At 50.2% G+C, this 25309-nt stretch overlaps 1 protein-coding gene across 1 annotated transcript; it reads left to right on the plus strand.

Annotated features, from left to right (window-relative positions):
- The first annotated feature begins 1667 nt into the window (after nucleotides 1–1667).
- Nucleotides 1668–7761, plus strand: LOC144730292 (pancreas transcription factor 1 subunit alpha-like). The gene is made up of 2 exons (XM_078611030.1): nucleotides 1668–3213; nucleotides 5431–7761. The coding sequence occupies exons 1-2, from the start codon at nucleotides 2508–2510 to the stop codon at nucleotides 5589–5591; spliced, it is 867 nt and encodes a 288-aa protein (XP_078467156.1). The 5' UTR covers nucleotides 1668–2507; the 3' UTR covers nucleotides 5592–7761.
- The last annotated feature ends 17548 nt before the right edge of the window (nucleotides 7762–25309 follow it).

The following is a 25309-nucleotide window of genomic DNA, read 5'->3' on the forward strand; positions in this document are numbered from 1 at the left end:
GCCAAAAATACCCTCATGGGCTCCTTTTCGTGGACCACCTTGGCCAGCAGTTTCCTGATGAGGCAAGGGTCCTCTCGCGACCTTTGACCTTTTGAGAAATACGCGCGATCGTCCCATGAATGTCCAACATGCCACTGGAAACGGTGATCGGTTACTGGAACCGGTAATTGAATGACGAAACGGTTACCGGTTTATATGCTCCGTTTTAACACCGAAATATATACGGACTCACGGGGTTATACTGACATATGCTGTAGACGCATACACACAAAGAGGCCCATAGAGTTACATAGAGTACGTGTTATGAAGATCTTGATCCACCAACAGACCCACGCGCGCTGTGGTGGTTGGTGGGTTTTTACCTCAAACGCTTAATTCATCACGAAGCCTCATGCGCGCGGGCGAGGTTGGGATCACATTCGCAAAGTTGAGCCTTAAAACTCATCTTTTTTCAAGAGTATATCCCTATAAATCTTCCGGTCCGCATCCTTAAAACCTTCACCATCCTCCCCCAGTCCCCTTCCTAACCTCCCCCTATCACCACCCTTCCTTGCCACCCCTTCCCCTCCCCAACACTCAAACCCCATCACTTTTCCCCATCAGTCAATAACTAATGAAAATGTTATAATTAATTATTGTAAAGCGCTTTGACGAAAGCGCTATATATCCTTGATAAGATCAGTGTCGTTTAAAATCACCCTCGATTTAAATAGAGGCGGCTTAATTCACCATCGCAATCCATTCGTGGAGATTAACTCTGGACTTGAGCACGGACAGGGAGCCAGCAGCACGGGAGGCTGCGAGCGGGGAGTGAATGACTATGGCAGGCAGCAGAGGAGATTGGACTATTTTTTTTTATAACTTTTGTTGTTATTTTACCGGAGAGGGCCCCGCACCGAGCTGTATAGTTATTTTCAGAAGCGACTTGGCCACATATGATAGCCCAACGAAGTGGCTCGTCGTGCAGAAATTGATTTCAGCCAAATAATCAAAGCGCACGTAAAAGTATCTAAATGTGGCGATAAAAATGGGAGAACAATCCACACGACGACGAGGAGCGCGTGCAAACCCCAAATACACAGCAGGCGTCAGTGTCTGGATCGAACTCCACGACCTCCTGTTTACGAGGCGAGGTAGTTAACATCTCGCCACCGTGGCGCCCATTTGAACATCATCATCATCACCACAATCATCACAAGCTATGAATGCGATTTCAATCACACGGCTAAATCGGACCCGGACTGGACGAATCGCGAGTTCTTGTTCGAACAAGTCCCCCGTCGATTTCCGCCGCAAAATCGGCGGAAAGTTGCGACTGAGACGGCAGGTGGTGAAACACGGTCGACGTGTGGGGGATTGAGGATAAGGAGTCGGGGGGGGGGGGGGTGGGGGGGGAAGAGGTGGGACGTGGATATCGGGGAGGGGAGAAAAGGAGCCGTGGTGGGAGGGTGATGAGGGTGGTGGTGGTGGGGGGGGGGTCGGAGAGGTGGGAGGGGGGACAGAGGGGAGGGGGCAGGGAGGGGAAGCAGGTGGGCAAGAGGTGGGAGAAGGAAGCCCCGCTGCGCTCGCGCGCTCCGATTGGCTCGCGACTCGTGAATCGCACGTGCGCGCGCGCGCGACCCGAGACCCGGGGACCGATAAAGAGGCCACGCGCAACAGCCCGGGGCTTCATACCGCACCTGCACCGGTGCTGAAACGGGGGACCACGTCCCATCCGGATCCGAACCACTCTCTACTAACGAGACCCCGCATCGCCGTGCCCTCAGAAACGGGCCACCCTCCAACAGAACCACTCCTACCTCCTACACCCCGCACCTCCTACACCCGGTCAACATTATTCTCACACCTGTACTGTTACACTTGTAGGCGACGTCTAGAACCGTGCGTTACACATCGAGACGTGAGCGCTAAGTTCACCTGTTGGCTTTGCTCACAAACCTGACGCAGTAGCAACAGCAGTAACCCACTCCACCTGCACGCCGTACTAAAGCACCCGCATATTTATCAAACACGTGCATACCCACGCAGCGGTACATACACAGGTGCACATATACTCGCGCGCGCGCGCGCACACAGTGTGTGTGTGTGTACACTGGTATAGACACACGTGCATATAGACGCAAGCGCACATAGTCGAGTACGTACACGTACGGAGTGCAGCACGCGCACGGCAAGATACGCGTGTGTACACAGAGACACGCGGCGAACACAACGCGCAGACACGCACGACCGCTCGTGTGCACGTGTGCAGACACACACACGAGCACGCTCACACGTGTGTGCTCACACCCACACGTGTGCTCATACTCACACTCACACGTGTGCTCACATCCACACGTGTACACACACGTGTACACACACACGTGCGCTCGCACCCACACGTTGCGCTCAGCCACACGCGCACGTGTGCACACACATCCACACGTGCACTCACCGACACGCACGCACACGTGTGCACACACACACACTCCTCGTGTACCGACCCACGCGTGCACACGTCGAGACGCATGCGCGCGCGCAGCATGGACGCCGTGCTGGAGCAATTTGTGGACATGGAGCGCTTCTCCTCCTCCTACCTCATCGACGACGACGACGACTTCTTCAGCGACGAGGGCGGCGGCGGCGGCGGCTCCTCGTCGCCGCGCGACCAAGTGGACCTCATCATGTGCGACAGCGTAGACTACCTCGCGCACTCCCTCAGCGACTACTACCCCGAGGACGACGACGACGACGAGGAGGAGGAGGACCGCCAGCAGCAGCAGCAGCACCACCACTCACATGGACAGCAGCAGCGTGGAGATCCCGGGTCCCTTCTGCTCGCGGGGGAAGGCTTCGAAGGTGGCGTGGGGACACCTGGCGGCGACGGCGGCGGCGGTGGTGGTGATGGGTCCGCTCCTCCGGCGCATCGGAGGTCATCGGGCAGGAGGCGCAGATCGCGCGTCCACGGCGACATGTCCCACCTGCGACAGGCGGCCAACCAGCGAGAGAGGAGGCGCATGCAGTCAATCAACGCGGCCTTCGAGGGCCTCCGCGCGCATATCCCCACGCTGCCGTACGAGAAGCGGTTATCCAAGGTGGACACTCTGCGCCTCGCCATCGGCTACATCTCCTTCCTGGGCGAGCTGGTCCACTCGGAGAGGCCCCTCCGCGCACAGGCGGGGCAACCGCTGTTGTGCCAGCAAAAAAAGATCATCATCTTCCATCGCGCGTCCGGTGAGTGAACTTGACTGCTCCTCGTCTGTTTTCGTGATCTTCCTCCTCCTCCTCCTCTTCTTCCTCCTCGCGGCACGCGTGTTTCGGCCCGTGTCATCTTTTCGTGTGGCTCGCTGTGTCCTTTTTATTGACGAGTCTCAAGGCTCATTTTTCGGAAAGACCTGCTCAGGGCTATAATTCTTGAGTGCGTATTTTCCGTGTCGCTGTTAGACCAGATTGGGTACGTGCCGAGTAGCCCAGACCGTAGCGAATATATCTACTCTACTGTAGGTGGTGTCCATAATACAGTTTTTTTGGGGTTAGATCGCGTAAATATAAATGTGTCGTTAAACCCGCCACCACCCGACGCAGCCAATTAGTAAGGGTTGTCACGGCAAAAAACATGCAAATGCATTACTAGTACAGCACACCGGTGTGTTGGAGAGCGAATTCGCAACATTTACAAGCTGAGTACGACGTTTCGCCAGTAATTACAACTGGCATCATCAGGCGGCAGCCATATTTCGTTGTACACATATTGTAAATGTGGATTTGCTCTCCAACACACCGGTGTGCTGTACTAGTAACGAATTGGCACGTTCTGTTTTACGCGACAAACCTTACTAATTGGCTGTGTCGGGTGGTTGCGGGTTTAACGACGCATTTATATTTACGCGATCTAACCCATAAAAAACTGTATTATGGATGATATTAGTCGCGAAAGCCCTCTACGTGTTAAACTGCATGTGGTGTGCCGGTGACGGAAATAGTGTCCGACTCGTTGTGCCGGAGAGACTCGGATGACAGTAAGCCATGGTCCTGGTACATGGCCATGTTTGGTCAATACATTATCGTTTGGGTGGAAACTGGAGTGCCTGGAGAAAACCCATCACGCATGTCAGGAGATATCACTCAAAAAGTTCCGCACAGATGGATTCAATGGCATAATCCCACAGTACCTGTTATTCCCAGACAGTCTAACATCCAAGTACCAACCAGGCTCAAGCCTGTTTATTTCTAGATTTGAAGCTTTCGTGACTGCAATGATTCATATTCTTAGGTTTTTTTCGGTAAAGTCACGTAGGTAAAAAACATTAAAAAGTAAAATAAAATAAAAATAAAAACAGGCTCAAGCCTGCTTAGTTTCGCAATGATTTGGTCGTAGGCTGCGTGGATGTATCTGTCTCTCTGTGAGTCTGTGAGGAGCGGGTGGACCCAGCGTTAGACTCCCTGCCGAGGCTATCAGCGGCGGGTCATCTGAAACAGCCCTGGGTCGCCATCCCCTCTGTCAATTTAGCCGTGAACGAGGACCTGGTGCGTTGTAGAGCTATGAACACGGGACACATTGGCGGGCAGGGCGATGTACTGGCCGCACCGACTCTCCATGCTCAGTGTTGGCCGCAACAGGTGCCCACGAACAAGACTTGCCCCAACAGTCTGTATGGTGTCGTCTTCTTGTTTCTTTCGGTAAAGTCACGTAGAAGGGAAATAATAAAATAATAAAAAATAAAACATAATAAAATAATTCTCACGACGTTTCGGAGGCAACACAAGCTCTTACTTGATACAGCTATCGTGGCTGTGACGGTTCCACCTGAAGACGGAAGCTTGTGTTGCCTCCGAAACGTCGTGAGAATTATTTTATTATGTTTTATTTGTATTACTTTATTATTTCCCTTCTACGTGACTTTACCGAAAGAACCAAGAAGATGAATCCTTGCAGTCACGAAAGAAGCTTTAAATCGAAATTTAGTCTGTATGGTGGTTTCGCGGAGAACCTGTGTCTGTTCTGCCACTCTGCGTCTTTATAAGTTGTGCGTTTGAAGTTTGTTCTGAATATTAGACTACTCTGTGATATTTATTTAGATAGTGTTTACTATACATATTTATTTTGTGCGTCTGTTGATATAGTATGGGGGGATAAACGATCGCATGGCTAGAAAAATAAATAAACGTAACTTGATTAAGAAGTAATACCTTCAAGACTTTGACAAATACACGTCCATAACCCTTTGTTTCGCTTCATCACTCTGCCCCCCCCCCCCTTCATCTCCACACAGCATCAGAATATATATTCATACTGGAGGAATCCGATAACCTATAAACTCTTTTCCACAGATGTCCAGTACACTGTCGCTCCTTCCATCCCTCCCCCCTCTTTCTCCTCGTCTCTGCCTCCCGCTCAACCCCCGCTCACTGTCTCTTGATCGTCACCGTCCGCGGCTCTCTCTCCCCCAGGTTTGTCGCCGGGTCTCACCCCGCTGGCCGGACATTCACTCTCCTGGACGGACGAGAGGCAGCGCCGAGAGCGACACGTGGTCCGCACGGCCCGGGTCTGGACCCCTGAGGATCCCCGCTCCCCGGAGGGTGCCGACGCGCCGAGAGAAGGCCCTCTGTGACCGCCCCCAGCACGTGCGAATCCCCGGGCATCCTTGCCCGCACGCGCGGCGTTCATCCCTCCAACCGCGTACACGGAGATCTGACCCACGGTGGACAAACGGGTGACCCTGTGGAATGGACTGGCACCATGGATAGGCTGGTTCCCGCGCTGCTGAAAGTGTGGATTTTTCACCACTGGCCCACCGCCGCTGCGGGCAACAAATTAAGTCACTAAAAGTTAGTTACGGTAGAAGCCCTCCTCTTAACGATGGTAATTGGTTCGAAGAAACCGGTCATTACGGTAAGCGATTTGGTCGTTAAGCAAGTATAGGGAATACACGGTTAAAGGGTTCATTCGTTGCGATAGCATCGAAAGTTACACTTTTCACCCCAAAAACGTGCTTTATTATAATATGTAAACAATGGATATGAATACATGAAGGTACTAACAACATTATGAACACATATTTAAAATAAAACGTGGTTAATCAATGCATTCAGTAATATTACTGTACCTACAACAGCGATTAGTCGTTAACAGCAGGGGTGGTCGTTAAGAGGGGTTCTACTGTTTAAGGACTTTGGTTTAATCACTTTGATGATAAAAATTGCAACTAAGCCATTAGACAAAAAATGCTTTCAGAGAAAATTCAACCCAAGTGGAATGCATTTTCCATTAAAATGGTAGTGTGGTACAACGTGAACCTCGCGAGTTCAAATCCAGGTCGCGAGTCGAATTATCGTCATCCTCACGGGGTGGATAAATGAGACTAACTTAGTGGGACATCGGGAATGGTTATATTTTGGATGAACCAGCCCCTGGCATAGAAATGGGGAGTGTCCAACAATGTCTCAGGGACCGTCAGTGACAGGGAGACGCTCAGTCTTGGTTGTATTCTATAAGTACCGTAGTAACTTATACAAAAATTGCTAGAATGCAATTGTGTATTACAAGAACTGTATAAATTACTTTGTAAAATGTGATGAAATTGACCGTATTGTCTCGCGTTATTAAAACTGACTCGACTCCATCACGCACATGTGCAGCAATTTTCTCAATTCACCACTGCATACTTACTTTGTCGAGATGTTAACTACCTTGCCTGGTATACAGGAGGTTGCAGGTTCGATCCCAAGCCTGACGCCTGCTGTATATTTGCACTTTGCGTGTCTCTCTCCCCGTGGTCGCGTGGATTTTTCTTCGGGTTCTCCAGTTTTTCCCTCCACATTTAGAATCAACATCACGCGTTCAGAATATTTGGCTGTTTTACATTTCCACGTGGTAAGCCACTTCGTTGTGGCTATCATTTGTGGCCAAATCGATTCTGAAAAAGAGAGCTATATGGCTAAGTGGGCCTTTCCTGTCAAAATAAAATAAAAGTTTATAGTTTAGTCTACTTCACCACGCCGGTCAATGCGGGTTGGTTAAAACGTTGAGCATAAACGTGGTAACACATGAACACAGTACAACAACAGATGCTGCTGCTCTTGCCTCTGCTGATCACCCACCAAGCACAGCCACGCGGTCGGCCCGTTCCACCACCACACGCGGTCAGGCTCAAACATTTCTGAGCCTCACAGACACGAACAAGATCGTGGCGCGTTCGGTGATAAGCGAGCAGCGCCACGAAAGTGAGGATCGTAGTTCATTAAGTTGCACGTGCATTGCGGGGAGAGCATTACCAAAACCATGAACACGCCTCTCACCCCCGAGTTACATCACCCCTCGCCCCCCAGCAACAAGGCAAACTGGTCGAGGTATGAAGCGATTCACACCCTCCTCCTCCCCCTCCTCCCCACATGATTAGATTATTCGTCATGATTCATCGTCACGTTTCAAGTCAATAATCGGTGTTTTTTTGCGTCTAGATTATTTCGATTAATTTGCTGCTGTGGATTTCCACGCGATGATGGGCCACTTCGTTGAGCTATCATTTGTGGCCAGGTCGCTTCTGAAAAAAGAAGCAAATGGGCCAGTGGGCATTACCTGGTAAGAGAAAATGAAGTTAAGTTTTATTTGTATATATTTTGAATGTGATGTGTTTTTACCCTGTCTATAATTTGCACTCCGATCGTGTTTTTTTTGCAATTGTGTTGTTGTTGTATCGTTCTAACCTCCCGACTGGACATCTGTGAAAAAAAGCTTTGTAGCTCATCGGATTCCTCCTCCGGTATAAACACATATCCTGATTCCGTCGTCTCGTTTGCGTTGGCTGCCTCGTGTTCTTGGTGTCGCTCGTTCAGTCCCTTGAGTTCATTTAAGCTAAATGCAACATTTGCATAACATTTGCATACGCTTTACATCTCATCTGCACATAAGAGTGTATGTATAGCCACGCCACGCCGTTATGAAAGGCGGACGTGGGTGATCATGATCATAATTATAGAAGGCGGTGGACGAAAAAGCGGCTTGCAAGAGCGCTTTGGCGAAGATTGAAGTTGACAATGAGCAGCAGCTCACACTCGTGAAGACAGAAGAAGGCTCTCAGTCGAAGTGTGGCGTGCGGATCCTCTTGAGCCAGCAGTGGAGTGGCCAAGGAAGGGCACATTATCAGCGCGAGACAGCAGCAAAAAACACACAAATACACACACATAGACACAGACACACACGCAGACACACACACAGACACACACAAACACAGTAACACACAAACACACAGACGCACGCACTGACACACACAGACACACACAAACACAGTAACACACAAACACAGTCACACACACAAACACAGTAACGCACAAACACACAGACGCACGCACTGACACACACAGACACACACAGACACAGTAACACACAAACACACAGACGCACGCACTGACACACACAGACACACACAAACACAGTAACACACAAACACAGTCACACACACAAACACAGTAACACACAAACACACAGACGCACGCACTGACACACACAGACACACACAAACACAGTAACACACAAACACACAGACGCACGCACTGACACACACAGACACACACAGACACAGTAACACACAAACACACAGACGCACGCACTGACACACACAGACACACACAAACACAGTAACACACAAACACAGTCACACACACAAACACAGTAACGCACAAACACACAGACGCACGCACTGACACACACAGACACATACAGACACGCACACAGTCACACAGACACACACACACAGTAACACACAAACACACAAACACACACACAAACATAGTGACACACACAAACACAGTCACACACACAAACAAAGTAGCACACAAACACACAAGACACACAAACACACACAGTAACACACAGACGCACGCACACACATACACACACGCAGACACACACAAATACACACAGTAACACACAAACAGAGTAACACACAAACACAGTAACACACAAACACAGAGACGCACGTAATGACACACACACAGACACACACAGACACAGAGACGCACGCACTGACACACACAGACACACACACACTGACACACACACATGCATACGCAACACACACGGCGCTCTTGTGGCAGAGCGAAACACGAAGACGTTCACCCCCCCCCCACCACCAAGGTTGAAGTCTTGCGAGTCAAATGAAACTTCAAATTCACATTCATTTCGCGCCGCCGTGACGTCAGTGCGGTGGCACTTTAGTCCTGTGACGTCACTGGAGCCCACCTGACGGATTTAAAACGAAAATTTTTGGTCGCTCTCGCGAAGCTTTTAAACTCGCGTGGGACAGGACACAGGCAAGACAAAACGTCCATATTTTAACGTAAAAATCGCATTTTATATCCGTCCATCGAAATAATGACCCCCAAATTGTCGTTGTTTTAAGCAGAGGCTTTTTGTTTTTTTTCGGGTCTCGTCAGCAATGGTGAGGCTGTTAAAAACTAAAAAATATAAAAACGACTTCTGACTTTTTCGCCATGCGCCAGAAAAGAAAACGTCGCTTCTCAGGCCGATCTGAGGCACCCCACCCAAAAACGCGTGAAATCAGACACGGTTTAGGCGGTGGGAATATATTTTATTTAAAGGCTTAAGATGAATTTTTTTACACTTACGTTTTTTTGGTAAAGTCACGTAGGTAAAATTTTTTAAATTAATAAAAAGTAAAATAAATTATTTTTTTTACCTACGTGACTTTACCGAAAAAACCTAAGAGTATATGAATCCTTGCAGTCACGAAAGCTTAAAATCTAAAAAAAAAAATTTGTCAGCAACGAGGTCTTGGCATTTTCTTTTTAATTCGTAACGTCTAAGATGCGAGAGGTCCCTGCCGCCCTCCCCCCCCCCCCCCCGGGCTCTCGAAAGCACGCGAGAGATGAGCTTCCTTCGGCCTTCTGTAACAAACATCACTTGCTGCACAGGAGTAGCCAGTTGACCAGGCCACCATGCAAGAGTGGATAGGTCCTGGTGTACGACTATCATTGTTGTGCATCACAAGTGTCACGCCACAGTCAGTTCATGCACCATGCAGAGTGCTGTGAAGCCGACGGGGGTTGGAAGATTCCTCAGAATAGGAAAGCGTCAAACGCTGGGGGGGAGGGGGGGCAGGGGGGGGGGGTGTAACGATGTATCGATTATTTAGGACTCTTGACATCCACGTCATCGTGGGGTGTATAATAATAATCGATATGGTTCGCTTCGTACGCATTTCCATTACAACAGAGAGCTACGCGTGGCCCGTGCAGCCCCTTACATGCCGCTATTTTCACCACACCGCCGATTTTTTGTTGTGTATATATTTATTTACGGTGCTGCGTGTTATTGCATCGAATCGCACGAACTTAGTTCGCGACAATTGACCGAATTGCAGGGGGGGGGGGGGGGGGCGGAATGGGGGGGAGGGGCTGGGGGAGAGAAGCGGGAATCAATAAACCCTCGCTAACACGAAACGATCGATACCCTAATTGATGTATTGATCCCGCCACCTTCAGATAAGATAGCGGGCAAGGTCAACACACAACATCACACACACACACACACATCCACGGTGATTGGCCACCGAGCGAAGCGACACGTGGCTCTGTACGACCTCTTGAGGCCATGCCCGTACCGAGACGCTATACAAATGAAAACAATCATTAAAGACTCTTTGTAATTGAAGACCGAAAACACGAGGAGGATTTCTCCACAACTCTGGCTGTCGCCTGATGATGCTGGTTGTAATCACCGGCGGAATGTCACGGTGCCCGAATTGTAAATGCTCTGGGTTTTACTCTCCAATACACGGGTGTGCTGAACTAGTAACTAATTGGTACGTTTTGTTTACGTGACAAACCTCACTAATTGGCTGTGTCGGGTGGTGGCGAGATTAACGACACATTTATATTTACGCGATCTAACCCCCCAAAAAAACCCCTCTATTATGTATAATATTGGTCGCGAAAGCCTACGTGTTAAACTGGCTAATTGTACGTATGTATGTTGCACTTTTTTCGCACCCAAATGTAGCCAGCCGTGCTCATCGGAGGTGCTGTGGAAGGAAAAAATAAACCAAACACACACAAAAGCAGTTCACAGTCATTCACAGGTCGTCGTTAAAATCCACTGCTGGCTGAAGGCCTACCCGTGCCATGGAGGTTGTTTTGACCATACTTCACCACGTTGATCGTTAGGGGGGGGGGAGGCGAAGGTTGAATTGACACGACAGCAGTTTTCCGTTTCGCAGTGCAACGTTGCTTAGCAAACAAACGTCTGCAACAGTAAAATACCCAGGAACTTATTAAGATTGAAACTCTGAATGCGACTCAAGTACTGCATTATTGGAGCTGATGCGTCGTACCAGCGCGGGTCACAGTGCTGTAGCAAACGAGTCACAGATTTGCGTGGGTGAGCGAGTTCATAGCTGCGCGCATCATAGGTACTGCTCGCTAACAGCACTTTGCCCCAACAGTCTGTTCAGGCTACAGGAGGGTGGTCGTTGTCTTTACAGCTGCACATGATGGGGAGCACCTGGCTAGGTGTGAACGAACCTCTTCTGCAGTTGTTCTCAGCTCTGAAGACGGGTTATTGCCCAAAACGTCAGCCTATTATATACATCTATGTAATATTGCAGTGAATGACAAATGTGAGTATTTATTTTAAATAGTATAAATAGAAACACATAATTACACGTGCCCATCTGCACCTGCCCATACACCTTGACTTGATTTAAAGTCGAACCGTGATACGATTTCTGCAGTCATGGCTGCAGATTCGGGGGGGGGGGGGTGGGGGCGAGGTGGGCAGGAGAGTTGGGGGGGAGGGGCTGACCCTAAATGTACGCACACGAGATCGCGTCTTGCAACTCACGTGTCCCCTTTCCACGTGTCCACCAAACACCACGGAGGTCGTTTCCTTAGTCACGCGTTTATTATTTTCTACCAAATTTCCAGCTAAGGCTTTCGTTTCCTGCATCGCAGCGGTGGCGCGATGTTAACTACCTCACTTGGTATACAGGGGTTTTCGTGGGTTGGAGCCCGACCCTGACGCCGGCTGTATATTTGGAGTTTGCGTGTCTCTTTCCCCGTGGGCGCGTGGATTTTTCTCCGGGCATTTGCGTTTAGAGCAGCGGTTCTTAACCCGGGGTGCACGCACTCGCTGGGGGAGCGAGATGACCTTTCTGGGGCTGCCAGACGTAGCCAGATTTTTTGAGAAAGTAAAGAATCGAAACACAAATTAAGCACGGGCACGAAAGTTAAATTAACTTTGTTTTTTTTTACCAAACCTTATGTATTTATTAGCATTATAAAAAAAATTACGATTGACAACCAAAGGGGTGCAAGGCTGCAGTAAAGGGTTAAGAACCACCGGATTAGAGTATTTGGCTGCTGTACATTAATTGGGCTATCATTTGTGGCCATGACTTTACAGCTCAGTAGGCCTTACGTGGTAGAATAAAAAAAATAGTTCAGTTTAACTTTCTCTATCACGTTCCACACGCCCGTCTCCACTTACAAAGCTCCCAAAATTCCCGTCTCCGCCAATGTTCGAGGCGTCCGTTGCGACCACGACATCGGTGTGTGTTAGTCCTCTTCATATGCCATGGACCCATGGCCCACAAAAAAAAATCTCGGCTGCTCATCTCCATCCCATTGTCAAATTTTCACTCGGTTGATGTTGTGAATGGAGGAGACGCGCGTGGCAGGAACGTAAACGCCTCGTTAGGCGCTGACGTGCCGCATTACGTGACATAAATGCACTAAACATGCCTCTGCGAGACTCTCAGATATTCAATTGACAGCCTGCGACAAATACAACACTCGACCGAGAGGGCCATCTATCGAATACATGGCAACAGCACTCACATTTCGATTTGGTACACCAACATCACCAACGTTCAGTGTTTCAGTCGTTATTACTCGTATTGTTTCTTATTAGGTAAAAAACAAAACACGTCTGTGAGAATTGCTCGCATACGCAGATTGGTGGTCCATAAATGCGTGGCATTTGTGGACTGTTTTGCTCGTGATATTTATTTATTAAAAGTTAAAAGTCTAGCGGGTCTTTGAATAAGTGACCTCGACCGAGTTGTTTTTCATTCGTGGGCCCGTGTTCCACTCTCAGTGCCACTCCCTCACTGTCGGGTGGACGGCATCTTAAACGCTCCCCTCCTGCTCACGGGGAAGCCGTGCAAGCCGCAGGTAACAAAAAAAAAGACGCGAATCATTAAAGACCAATTTGAACAAACGCTGTTTTATTTTTGCCGTCTCTAGAAATCTCTCTGCCCCAGTTGGCTCAGTGGCGGTGGGTAAAATCGTGGGTAAGCGCCCATCGCCTGTCAGCTCTTTTATCCGACGCGTCTGGCCAGCTTGGCAGAGTTGGCTGGGTGCCCTCTCGTGCCGGTTGCGAGTGGGCGGTGCGCGGGAGCCGGGGCTTCACCCGTCCACACGACGTTAATGCGATGCCCTTTATTCGATCGCCACGTGAGAGTCCCCTGGCTCTTCTGTCGGGGCGATATACTGACACTGTTGAACTTGGGTTGTTGAATCTGGTTTGCAGGTGAACGTTTATTAATGTCACATTTTTAAAATGTGAGAAAATCACCCCCCCCCCCCGCACCCCCCCCCGCACCCACCCGCCGGCCCATTCTCCGAGCACGCATGGGAAAGATTAAGGCGATTAATGCGTTGTTGCTGCCATTTATTTAACCAATTGGGATTTATCATTTCAGTTTAAGAAGAGAGCTGGGATACAGTTATAGCTTCACATATGTGAATATATATTATTTTTAAAAAATTGTCGTGAAGTTTCAGGAGATATTATTGAATTTTCGCAACATCACACAACGGCCCACGCTCACAGAAGGTGCCCTAACAATCCAATGTCTACTTTTCAGCAGTAATAACATTCTGTACAATTCACCAGGCCAGGGATCTAATTGTGAATTCCGTGGCTCCGTGGCTCAGTGGCAAGAGCGGGCACCGATTCCAAGCCACTTTGAACGCTCTGCCATGGGAGTGAGGAGCCGCTTGGGATAATCCCACTCTCAACTCCACCTCGCCGTTCCGATGGCCGATGCCCCGAGCCGTCGCCAATTCCCATGCCCAGCAGGGTCCACCATCTGTAGACCCATGCACGCCCCCACACGCCTCAGTTTCTCCCTCTCTCTCTGTCTCTCTCCGATATCTCGCCCCCACTGTCTCCCACCCCTCCACTCGATCTGGCTCTCCTTCAGTCTCTCGCGGACTCCTGCAGGTGACCCGTGTGGCAGAGCGAGAGGGAAACGCACCCGGGGGTCCAGGCGAACGCCGCGTGGGAGCCAAAAGCTCTCCAGGGTCTCATGGAGCTTTGGGAGCCACGATGCCGCTTGGCTCCCACCACCAAAGCCCCCCCCCCCCCCCCCCACACACACACCATCTCCCCGTCCACCCCCACCTTCCCATCACCTTCACGTACACCCCACTGTGCACCAGCGCCACCCCGCGCCGTGCCTCCCGCGACGCCGACCAACAGGTGTGGAGTCGTGGACAGCCAACAGCTCACCCCGCGCCCGAGCCCCGAGGGGACGAGGCGGACACACGGGGAACCTCAGAGCTCGTGGAAGTGGGGGGGTTGGGGTTGGGGTGGGACCCAAACCCCACGAGCCGCAAAGGCCGAATTCACCCGCGCGACGGTGTCCCTTGAACCCGGAGCGCGGATACGAATCGGAGATCCCTCCCAAAACCAATTGCCTCTCGTGCCCGGGGTTGTGCGCCTAGTGATTCACAAACGCAAACCGATTGGGACATCTCTAAAATGTGACAAACACGAGCAGAGCACTCTCCTGTCCGGCTCATCCCAGCGCGCCCATTCAAACCCCCCCCCCGCGCGCCGCCCATTATTATCGCCCCCCGCCCCCCAGCTTGCGTTGCGTGGCACGGCGATTATTTATTTATTTGCACATTAAATTAATTTACTGTAGGGGTCTGGCCGATCATAAATACGGCGACATGCACACGCTCGCACTCACGGGGGCAGAGCGGCGCGCACAATTAAAGCCAGACCTTCTGCTTTGTAATCAGCCAATTAAATTTTATGTCTCTCGATTTTTCACATCCAGAAAGTCTTTCTGTTTGACCCAAACACATTGATTTTCCGAACATCACCTGGCGCCGCGAAGCCGCGCTCCATCTATCACGGGGGGTGGGGGGGGGACCCGCCAAGCGTTATATAAAGTGACTCCAGTCACCATAAGGGCCTCACCATAATGTGCCATTGTTTGGCCCTGTTAATAACTCATTACCAGGATTTAACAAATCAAGCATTACATATGTTTTGTCCCTCCATATTTTGATGCCTGCGATCAAGCAGATGTTGCAATTGAAGTGGGAGCGCGCGGGGCGAGTCCCCTCTTAAAAGGGAACCGGCTTGTCGAGGGCTCAAACAATGAGCGGCGCCCGCCGATTGAGATAGACACAACGAGAAACCAGGCACATCGCGTCGAGCCTCGGCCACCGTGGACTCTGAATAATTAGGGCAAAAAGAAATCAAAATAAAAGGTGTTTTGTGTCCCTTGAATGCGCCGAGCACAGGTGCGGGCGGGTGACACGGATGAAATATACAGTCTCTTTTTTTCCCCCGCAACACAAAAGAGAAACTTGCCAACTTCGCGTGATCTATTACACGCGGAGGTAGACGCTGTCCTTTGCCAACCGGGGGTCCATGAGCGGCGAGACAAAGCGACCCACGGGAGGCAGCGAAGCCGCGGGCGCCGGCGCTGGGCACAGTGGCGCGTCCCCCGCGCGTAACGCTCCTCTCTCGCCTCCTCCACAGATTCTGAGTTGTGTGCTTTGTCCTCGCTAAACGAGCCCCCCCACCCCCCCCCCCCCCCCCCCCCACGTCGCCGCACGCCTGCCCGGCAGCCGCGAACCCTCGGGCCGTCGCGCGCAGTTTTCACGCCCAGAAGCCGCCGCTGGGCGCGACGCCGGGAGCCCCTGGGCGGTCTCCACGCCGCGGTATCCGCGGCTGCCGGTACCGGGCCACGGCGCAGCGCGCAGCGCGTCCCGCGGGGGCTCTCTTTGCGCAGTGGAGCGTGACGAGGGGGCGACCCGACCCGACTCGACCCGACGTCCCGCGGAGCCCGCCCGACCCGGGCCCCACGTCGTGCCCCGTTGGGCCGCGACCGCGGGCGCCGTGAGCCCGCGGGGACGGCACGAGCGAGGGGACTGCGTGCGGGGCCGCCCGCATCTTCCTCGACGCGTCGCGAATGCGTAAAGACGCGTGGGGACCCGCGGGGCGCGCGAGGGCGCGCCCCGCGGGGCACGTTCCCGTGCGCCGGGCGCGCGCCCGCGGAGGGACAGAGGGAGCGAGCGGGCGAGGGTGGATTCGTGGAACTTGGCAAGGTCCCCGATTTGGAGAGGTGGGGGAATCTCTTCGCCGTTGTTTCACTTTGCGGGGAGAGATGCAGACGCGTCTGCGAATCGGGCGGGCGGTACCTGCCGTGCGTACACGTTGCGCAACTCGGAGCAGTGGCGGGAGGGGCGGCCTGAACCCCGTTGAGCCCCGAACCTGGCTCGCGCCGGCTTCGGTTCTGCCCACGGCTCTCACCCCGATGTTGTTGTTGTCGGATTTGAGTCGTAAAGGGAAAGGGGACGCGCAGCCGGCTCGGTTCCCAGCGGCTTCCCCCGCTCCGTGCGCGCTCCTCTCGCGGGGTCCGACCCCGAGGAGAGGGGACTGGGAGCGCGGATAGCGGGGATCGAGCCCGGGTACGTGGGGGGGGGTCTCAGGTCACCCCCTCGCCACCGTCCGTACCTGAGCTCGCGTCCATGGCTCCAGGTCGGGGGGGGGGGGGTGGGGGCTGGGGGCGGGGGATGGGGGAGGGAGACGCGGGGGGCATCATGGGGTGTACGAAAAGGAGGTGGGGGCTAGGGGGGGTTGGTAATGGAGGGGGGGCGAGGGTGGGGGCTGATCCATGGTGGTGTTTCCGCGCTTGCCCCCCCTTTCTCCCCGACGCTCTTGACCCCATAGCCCCCCCCCCTCCCTCCCGAACTCTTAATTTATGATCCGTCGCGCACCTGTGCTGGGCACACGATGCGAGTCATTTACAGCCAGAGATGTCACGCACGCACGGTACACACGCACACACACACGCACACACATACGGTACACACAGTACGCACACACACAGTACACACGCACACGGCGCACACACACACGGCGCACACGCACACACACACACGCACATGGCGCACACACACAGTACACACGCACACGGCGCACACGCACACGGCGCACACGCACACGGCGCACACGCACACGGCGCACACGCACACGGCGCACACGCACACACACGGTACACACGCACACACACACACGGTACACACGGCGCACACACACACGGTACACACACGGTACATACGGCGCACACACACACAGTAGACACACAGTACACACACGAGATCATAGATACAAAGCAAGTGCTATTTGCGCGTTCATCCAACTCAGAGGCGACTAAAGAAACTCAACGCGTGTTCGTTTACCACCCACGCGTGCCATCTTGTTTATGGGCATGTCGAAAGCGTGAGTGGTGTAATTTAACGCAGAACATTTTTCTTTTAAATCGTTACCTGGTCATATAAAGCCCCAAAAGGCTCATGTCAACACGTGTGTGTGTGTGTGCAGTTGGATGCAGAGGAGCGGCGATCACAACAACGAGCGGAGCGCCGGGCGGCTGAAATGCAGCAAGTTGGCACAGAAGGGGGCACAGGTGGTGCGTCTGCCAGTCATCCCGGTCAGCCAACCCATGGCACCTGCAGGGTCTGCCCCGTGACCTCCTGCCAGCGAGCCTTCGACACCTCACGTGGCCTCAACGTGCACCTGGCCTGGCACAGGTCCCGTGGTGACGTCAACGTCACTTTGTGGCATTGGTATTGGTGTGTATGTGCCATGCGTACCGTAGTTGTGCATTTATACCCACAATGGTTCCACGTGATGTCCACCACCGTCGGTGGAAAGCTGCGTGTGTCGGACAATGTCTTCATTGTCGTTTGGGATTTTCCACGTGGACCATGCATCGACTGCGTTGGCGATGCGTTGTGTGCCACACTTTTACCTGTTGCATCCGAACACGGTTACGCGGGGACACACCATTCGTACGCTGCTGCAATGATTGTGACCAATTATCGAGGAAGTAGCCACCGCCGCTGTGGGGGCTCCCGTGCGGGTGCAGGGGACGCAGTAGTGACTGCTGTGCACGTCGCTTGCGCCAGTGGTCGGCCGTATCCCCTTGTCGACACCATCATCACCACCACCAGGTGGACCAAGCACTCGCCACCAAGCGTTCCCAAACCCTCCCCCCCGTCCTCACGCACCACGAGTGTCCGCCCTTCCTACTGAACCAATCATTCCCGTAAGTGGGAATGCAGGAGGTCGTGGGTTCGAACCCGACCCTGACGCCTGCTGCTGTATATTTGGAGTTTGCGGTGTCTCTCTCTCCCAGTGGTCGCGTGGATTTTTTCTCCGGGTCCTCCGGGTTTCCCCTCCACATTTAGAATCAACATCACGCGTTTAGAGCATTTGGCTGATATAGATGTACACGTGATAGCCACTTCGTTGAGCTATCATTTGTGATAGTCAGGTCTCTTCTGAAGAAGAGCTACATAGCTCAGTGGACCTTACCTGGTGGGCCTTACCTCAAACACATTCAGGACTATCACGTGAAATTATTTTTATGGCTGTTTAGGGAACGCTCAGAATTCACGCAGACTGTCCATGGACAGCGCCTGACATTAATGAGGACTTACTCTTTAGTTCCTTCGGTAAAGTCACGTAGTTAGAAATAAAATAAATCACGACGTTTCGATCGCAACACAAGCGGTCGTCATGAGGCGGTCGTCATCAGACTGATGATGGACGCTTGTGTTACGATCGAGACGTCGTGATTTGTTTTATTTTATTTTATTTCTACCTACGTGACTTTACCCAAAGAACCAAAGAGTATGGATTCCTGCAGTCACGAAAGCTTCAAATCAAGATTAATGGTCGACCGCCCGAATATTGGAGAATGCGGGCAGCAGCCAATTCAGATTGCTTGCAAACTCAACAAATCCGCCTGAAATGTTGTGAGATGTTCAAGGAAATGTTTGAACGGTGTACACGCTGATTATTGTGGTGATAAACACTGCCCATGTGACCATTCCGTAAATATTATGGTGGCACCGGTGTAACTTAAAACGATATAAAAACAAATCGCCAGTCGCAGGGGCTGGCAGTTTGGGGGACACCTTATTGCCTTAACCAAAACCCCAACGGAACGCGTGCACATAGATCCAGGGAGCAAGGCAGGCGAGCGGTGTGTCCTGGACGCTCCTCATGCTCGCGACTGAAGCGGTGGGTGGGGGATCAGTGGGAGCGGGGGAGAGCTGGAAACGACGGTCGTCGCCCGATGTCAACGAAGGCGCGAATCGATGCGGAACACCTGGGCCATGGGGATGGGACGAGCTCAATGAGCCAAATCGGAGTAGGCGCGGAGTCCCCTCTTAATGAATCAATGATCATTATCGTCATCTAGATTTGAAGCTTCCGTGACTGCAATGATTCATTCTCTTAGTTCTTTCGGTAAAGTCACGTAGGTAAAAAAAATGAAATTAAAATTAATAAAAATAAAACAATAAAATCACGACGTTTCGGAGGCAACACAAGTCTCCGTCATCAGGTGGGACCGTCACAGACAGATTTGCTGCATCAAGTGAGATTTGCTGTACCACGTGATGCCGCAAATCTGGCTGTGACGGTCCCACCTGATGACGGAGACTTGTGTTGCCTCCGAAACGTCGTGATTTTATTGCTTTATTTTTTATTAATTTTAATTTAATTTTTTACCTACGTGACTTTACCGAAAGAACTAACAGTATTATCGTCATCGTCGTGCGTGTGGCGAGCGGCAGGGAGAGGGTTTTGGTGTTGAGCCGGAGCCAAGAGCCAGCAATGGAAAATTCCACGTTCCTATGAGCAGGATCAGTCCATCGAACCAGCAAAACTACCGTGATCAGGCCAATTGGTGCTGCCCCAGTAGACGGTGTTCGATTAATTGTAGCCGGTAAAACAAATATTTGTATATTACAGTACGTACAGTACTTATAATTTCACGGCCAGGGGGTCGCGAAAGTGCACGTGTTCCACGCGGCTGCAAGAAGATGTCACCATCAGCGACCATGAACAATTCACTGCTGGACGGAGACCTCCACACGAGGTCGCCATTCACATTGCCCCAAAACGCAATGACGAAATATGAAAATCAGCACGACTGATGATGACGAGGACGACGATTAGTCGATGGTGCTGCTGCTGCTATTGCCGATGGTGACGACAACGGGTGAGAGAAATTAGATTGGGGACAGGCGGATATGGGGAGACAAATGTACGGAGACACAAGATGCGGACACGAATAGACAGGTGGCTAGGATTCATACTCTTAGCTCTTTCGGTAAAGTCACGTAGGTAAAAAAAATGAAATTAAAATTAATAAAAATAAAACAATAAAAATCACGACGTTTCGGAGGCAACACAAGTCTCCGTCATCAGGTGGGACTTGTGTTGCCTCCGAAACGTCGTGATTTTTATTGTTTTATTTTTATTAATTTTAATTTAAATTTTTACCTACGTGACTTTACCGAAAGAACTAAAAGTATGAATTCTTGCAGTCACGAAAGTTTCAAATCTAGAATTAGGTGGCTAGGAGATGTGTAACTACCTCGCCTGGGATACAGGAGGTCGTGGGTGCGATCCCGACCCTGACGCCTGCTGCTGTATATTTGGAGTTTGCGGTGTCTCTCTATCCCCGTGGTCGCGTGGATTTTTCTCCGGGTCCTCCGGGTTTCCCCTCCACGTTTAGAAAAACGCGTTTAGAGTTATTGGCTACTGCTATACATTTCCACGTGATGGTAAGCCACTTCGTTGAGCCATCATTTGTGGCCAGGTCGCTTCTGAAGAAGCGCTATATAGCTCAGTGGGCCTTACCTGGTAAGAGGCCGCCCATAAATGACGTCACGCGATTTTGGACGATTTTTTACCCCCCCCCCCCTCGTCACACGGCGTCACAAAAAGTCAGACCCCCCCCTCTCAAATATTACGTTACAAAGCTCTGCCCCCCCCCAAAGAAATATAAAAAAAATGCTTAAAATAGCTTTAAACTATTGTCATTGTAGTGCGTATTTAATGTGCCGCTGCACTCTGATGTTGTAGAAGACATTTGTAAAAAAAAAGTATATTTAATTAAGTAGAACGTGTTGTCTATATTTATTTAAAGTTGCGCATTTTGATGTGACGTCACATTTCTCAAACCCCCCCTCCCTCGTCACACATCGTCACAAATGTCTGACCCCACCCCCCTAGGTGCGTGACGTCATTTATGGACGGCCCCTAGAATAGTTTATGGTTAGGTACATGGGGAGTCGAGAAAATGGGGACGCGCAAGGTAGAGTGTGTACAGTAATAAGTACGCAGGGGTTCGACGTTTAAAGGACAACTCAAGGACAACTCAAGGACAACTTTAAAGTTAAAGTTGTTTGTGCCACCGGTCACCGATGCGTGTGTATCGAGACGACAGCGATGGACGGACGTTGGGTATGGCACCGATTCCATCACGCACATTGCCGACTCTCGGATTTCTATCGATCCTGTGATGCCAATCGTCAGCGAAAGTTTTACTTCACCAGGAGACGGCAAAACACGCCGAGACAACACGAAACATGGTCTTGTTCGCAAAGAGTGTCCCGGGTGACATCGCACGGATATTGATTTCAAAAATCATACAGGCAAAACAGGGCATCGATAACATATCTGATCAACAACAACAACAACGGAAACTCGAGATCGAGGTGAAATTGTACGTTAACAGGACTCCGAAAGTGATATTCGCAAATTGTTACAAACGCACAGCAATCATATAAACGACGCATTCCCAGTGAGTCTCGTTGATACACCTCCAAGATTAGCACGGCCAAACAACGACACGGAAATAAACCACAGCGCTGAACGATAGTGCACAGTCGATTTGATGATACCATTAATTCTAGATTTGAAGCTTTCGTGACTGCAAGGATTCATATTCTTATGTTTTTTTCGGTAAAGTCACGTAGGTAAAAAAATTTAAATTTAAATTAATAAAAGTAAAATAAAATAAAAATCACGACGTTTCGGAGGCAACACAAGCCTCCGTCTTCAGGTGGAACCGTCACAGCCACGACAGCTGTATCAAGCAAATGAGAGATTACAGGAGATACCACTCCGTATATATAATACTATTACTGTGCTCTGTTTAAACTCTCGTGTTTTCATTGTATCCGAGCCAGGTAATACCTTGCACGATATTCCTGTATGACAAGTTCCCGCTTGGGTTAAATTTCATTTTGGTGCTGGTGGTGTGTGGAGCGGTGGCGCAAGTGTTAGGGGCCGTCCATAAATGACGTCACGCACCCAGGGGGGGGGGTCAGACATTTGTGACGATGTGTGACGAGGGGGGGGGGTTTGAGAAATGTGACGTCACATCAAAATGCGCAACTTTAAATAAATGTAGACAACACGTTCTACTTGATTAAATAGACTTTTTAATAAATGTTTTCTCCTACAACATCAGAGTGCAGCGCCACATTAAACACGCACTACAATGACAATAGTTTAAAGCGATTTGAAGCATGTTTAAAAACATTTGGGGGGGGGGGGGGCAGAGCTTTGTGACGTCATATTTGAGGGGGGTCTGACTTTTTGTGACGCCGTATGACGACGGGGAGGGGGGTCAAAAATCGTCCAAAATCGCGTGACGTCATTTATGGACGGCCCCTTAAGCGCGCCACGCTACATACCTGGCGACCAGAGTTCAATTCCTGCTCACGGCTAACACCATTGACAATTATGTGAACCAGTCAATGAAAAAATGTATGCAACTACATCGGCCATGGGAAAGAAAGAAGTACGGACTGATGAAGAGGAAGGGGGGTGCAGGACCAGTTGAGATCTCATGCTCCGAGTTTAGCTGTGGCCAGAAACTAAACTTACGTTAAATTTCGATTAAAATTTCATTGGGACGCTGTCTTTCCGACAGCCCTTTTTTCTTCACCTGAGGACGGCTGCTTGCGTTGTGGCCGAAACGTCGTGAGAATTTTATTTTATTATGTTTTATTTTTATTATTTTATTATTTCCCTTCTACGTGACTTTACCGAAAGAACCAAGAAGATAAACTTAAGTTTATTTGTTGAGCTTTCATTTGTGGCCAGGTCTCGCTTCTGAAAAACAAGTTAATGCCTCAGTGGGCTTTGCCTGGTGGAATGGGGATGGTTTAGTTTAATTTGTATGTCTTTGGGTGATTTGATTACCTTTCTTGTACTTTGCACTCCGATCGCGCTTTTGTACTGCTTGCTGTTGTAACGCGCTTACCCCGTGCCCCGACTGGACATCTGTGAAAAAGAGCTTCACAGCTCATCGGATTCCTCCAGTACGAATACAAATTCTGATTCTGAAGTCGCTGGGTTCATAGCTCAGTGCGCTAACAATTGTGTCACCCAAATGTGATTATTAGACCTCACGAAAAAATGTGGAAGAAATCAATAACCGGTAATCGACGATCATTCGTTGCAACGTCACCGAGGTGCCCACTCATTGCCAGGGTCAACGCAGGGTGAATGACTATTTATGACGGTCACAGTTACAAACCGCGCAGCAGACAACACGCACCAGTGCATTTAAAATTCAATGGGCATTTTTTAAAGTGCCCGCGGTACCCGTGGGGTTTTCTCCGTTTCCACTCTCTCTCTCTCTCTCGCAAAAAACACAAGACAGGGCGTTGGGGAAAAACGTTGCACACAAGATCCTCTTGTAAATAATGGCCTCGATGTATCACACTCGTGGAGAGATGATGGAAATAAACTTACGTTGTAATCTTGATTTGAAGCTTTCGTGAATGCAGTGACCCATACTCATGTTTTAAACTATCCTCCGTGTATCGAGAAAGCCTCACTGAATCCAATAACGTTTTGTCGGCAACATCCCTTTGATAGATACGAATTTATATCAATACACCTTTAGCTTCTGGAGAAAACCCACCGTGCATACGAGGGAATAACACAAGTCAGCAAAAACGAATCGGGAAGCCACTTTATCTCCTGCTATTGCCGAGCCATCTTGTATCCCTCTGTGTGTATTGGGGAGCCTTTCAAACACATGACGATGATCATCTCTGCATAATCCACCAACCCCCCCCCGCCTCCACAGCGCAGCAGCATCTTCTTGGTTCTTTCGGTAAAGTCACGTAGAATGGAAATAATAAAATAATAAAAATACAACATTATTATGTTATGTTTTATTACCGAAAGAACCAAGCAGATGAATCCCTGCAGTCACCAAAGCTTTAAATCGAAGCAGCAGCAGCAGCATGGTCGCGCGAGTGGTCTCCACACGCACCAGGGCCCCCATGGTGAATCGCCACCTTGTCTGGATCTTGAGCCGTAGCATCTGCGTGCCCCCTACTGGCGGGACGATGGGAGTTTCGGGACTAAAGTGGTTCAATAGGACAGCGTTTCACAACTCCAGTCACCCACAACTCCAGTCATCCGCCCGACCACCACGGTACAGATTTCCGTAATTGATCGACCGGTGTCTTAATTTGACCGCGAGTATACGAGCTCTAGAGTCGAAAACACAGCCACATGGAATATTCCTCAGGAGACGGGGTGTCCAGTCTTCACGTTCCACAGGAGTGACTCGTCGACTCGTCACTGTTGTTGAGAATTTATTTAAAAAACATAGTGTGCCTACATGTTTAAAAAAAAAAATACATATATAGCATGGGCATACAGCCCAAGAACTCAACTTCCAGGATGAAAAGATCTCAAAACCTGGCAGGCGGATGACTCAGGGGTTGGACACCCTAAGCCCAGCACTGCTGAGAGACTAAGTTCAAATCCAGGTTTCAGCCGTCCCTGCCCTGGTTCAACCGGATGTTTTCGGGTAGCTTCAGTCATTGCGGTTCTGAGGGTGCCACGGTGGCTGGATGTTAAGTAACTCTGTTTTTTTTCGGTGAAGTCACGTAGGTAGAAAATAAAATAAATGAAAAAAAAATTAACCCGTAAAAACAAAGTTTTTCACTATAAATCATTTATATGCGTGGCATCGGTTTTATTTTATTATTTATTTCTGTTTTTCTTGAGTAAGAGTTTCATTTTAATCACATTGGTATTTTAAATTAAATATGAAAAAAAAAATTTTCCTAAAAGGTGGAAAATTTTGGAAAAATTTTTTCACGAAAATAAATTGTCACGCACAACGAGTCTGTGTGCAAAATGTCAGCTCGATTGGATCACGGGAAG

Source organism: Lampetra planeri, chromosome 1 (assembly GCF_965212315.1).
Source record: "Lampetra planeri chromosome 1, kcLamPlan1.2.h2, whole genome shotgun sequence".
NCBI classification, from domain to species: Eukaryota; Metazoa; Chordata; class Hyperoartia; order Petromyzontiformes; family Petromyzontidae; genus Lampetra; species Lampetra planeri.

Coding starts and splice junctions, on each gene's coding strand:
- LOC144730292 (XM_078611030.1), top strand. CDS start 2,508: ATGCGCGCGCGCAGCATGGACGCCGTGCTGGAGCAATTTGTGGACATG. Junction 3,214..5,430: donor CATCTTCCATCGCGCGTCCG/GTGAGTGAACTT, acceptor TCTCTCCCCCAG/GTTTGTCGCCGGGTCTCACC.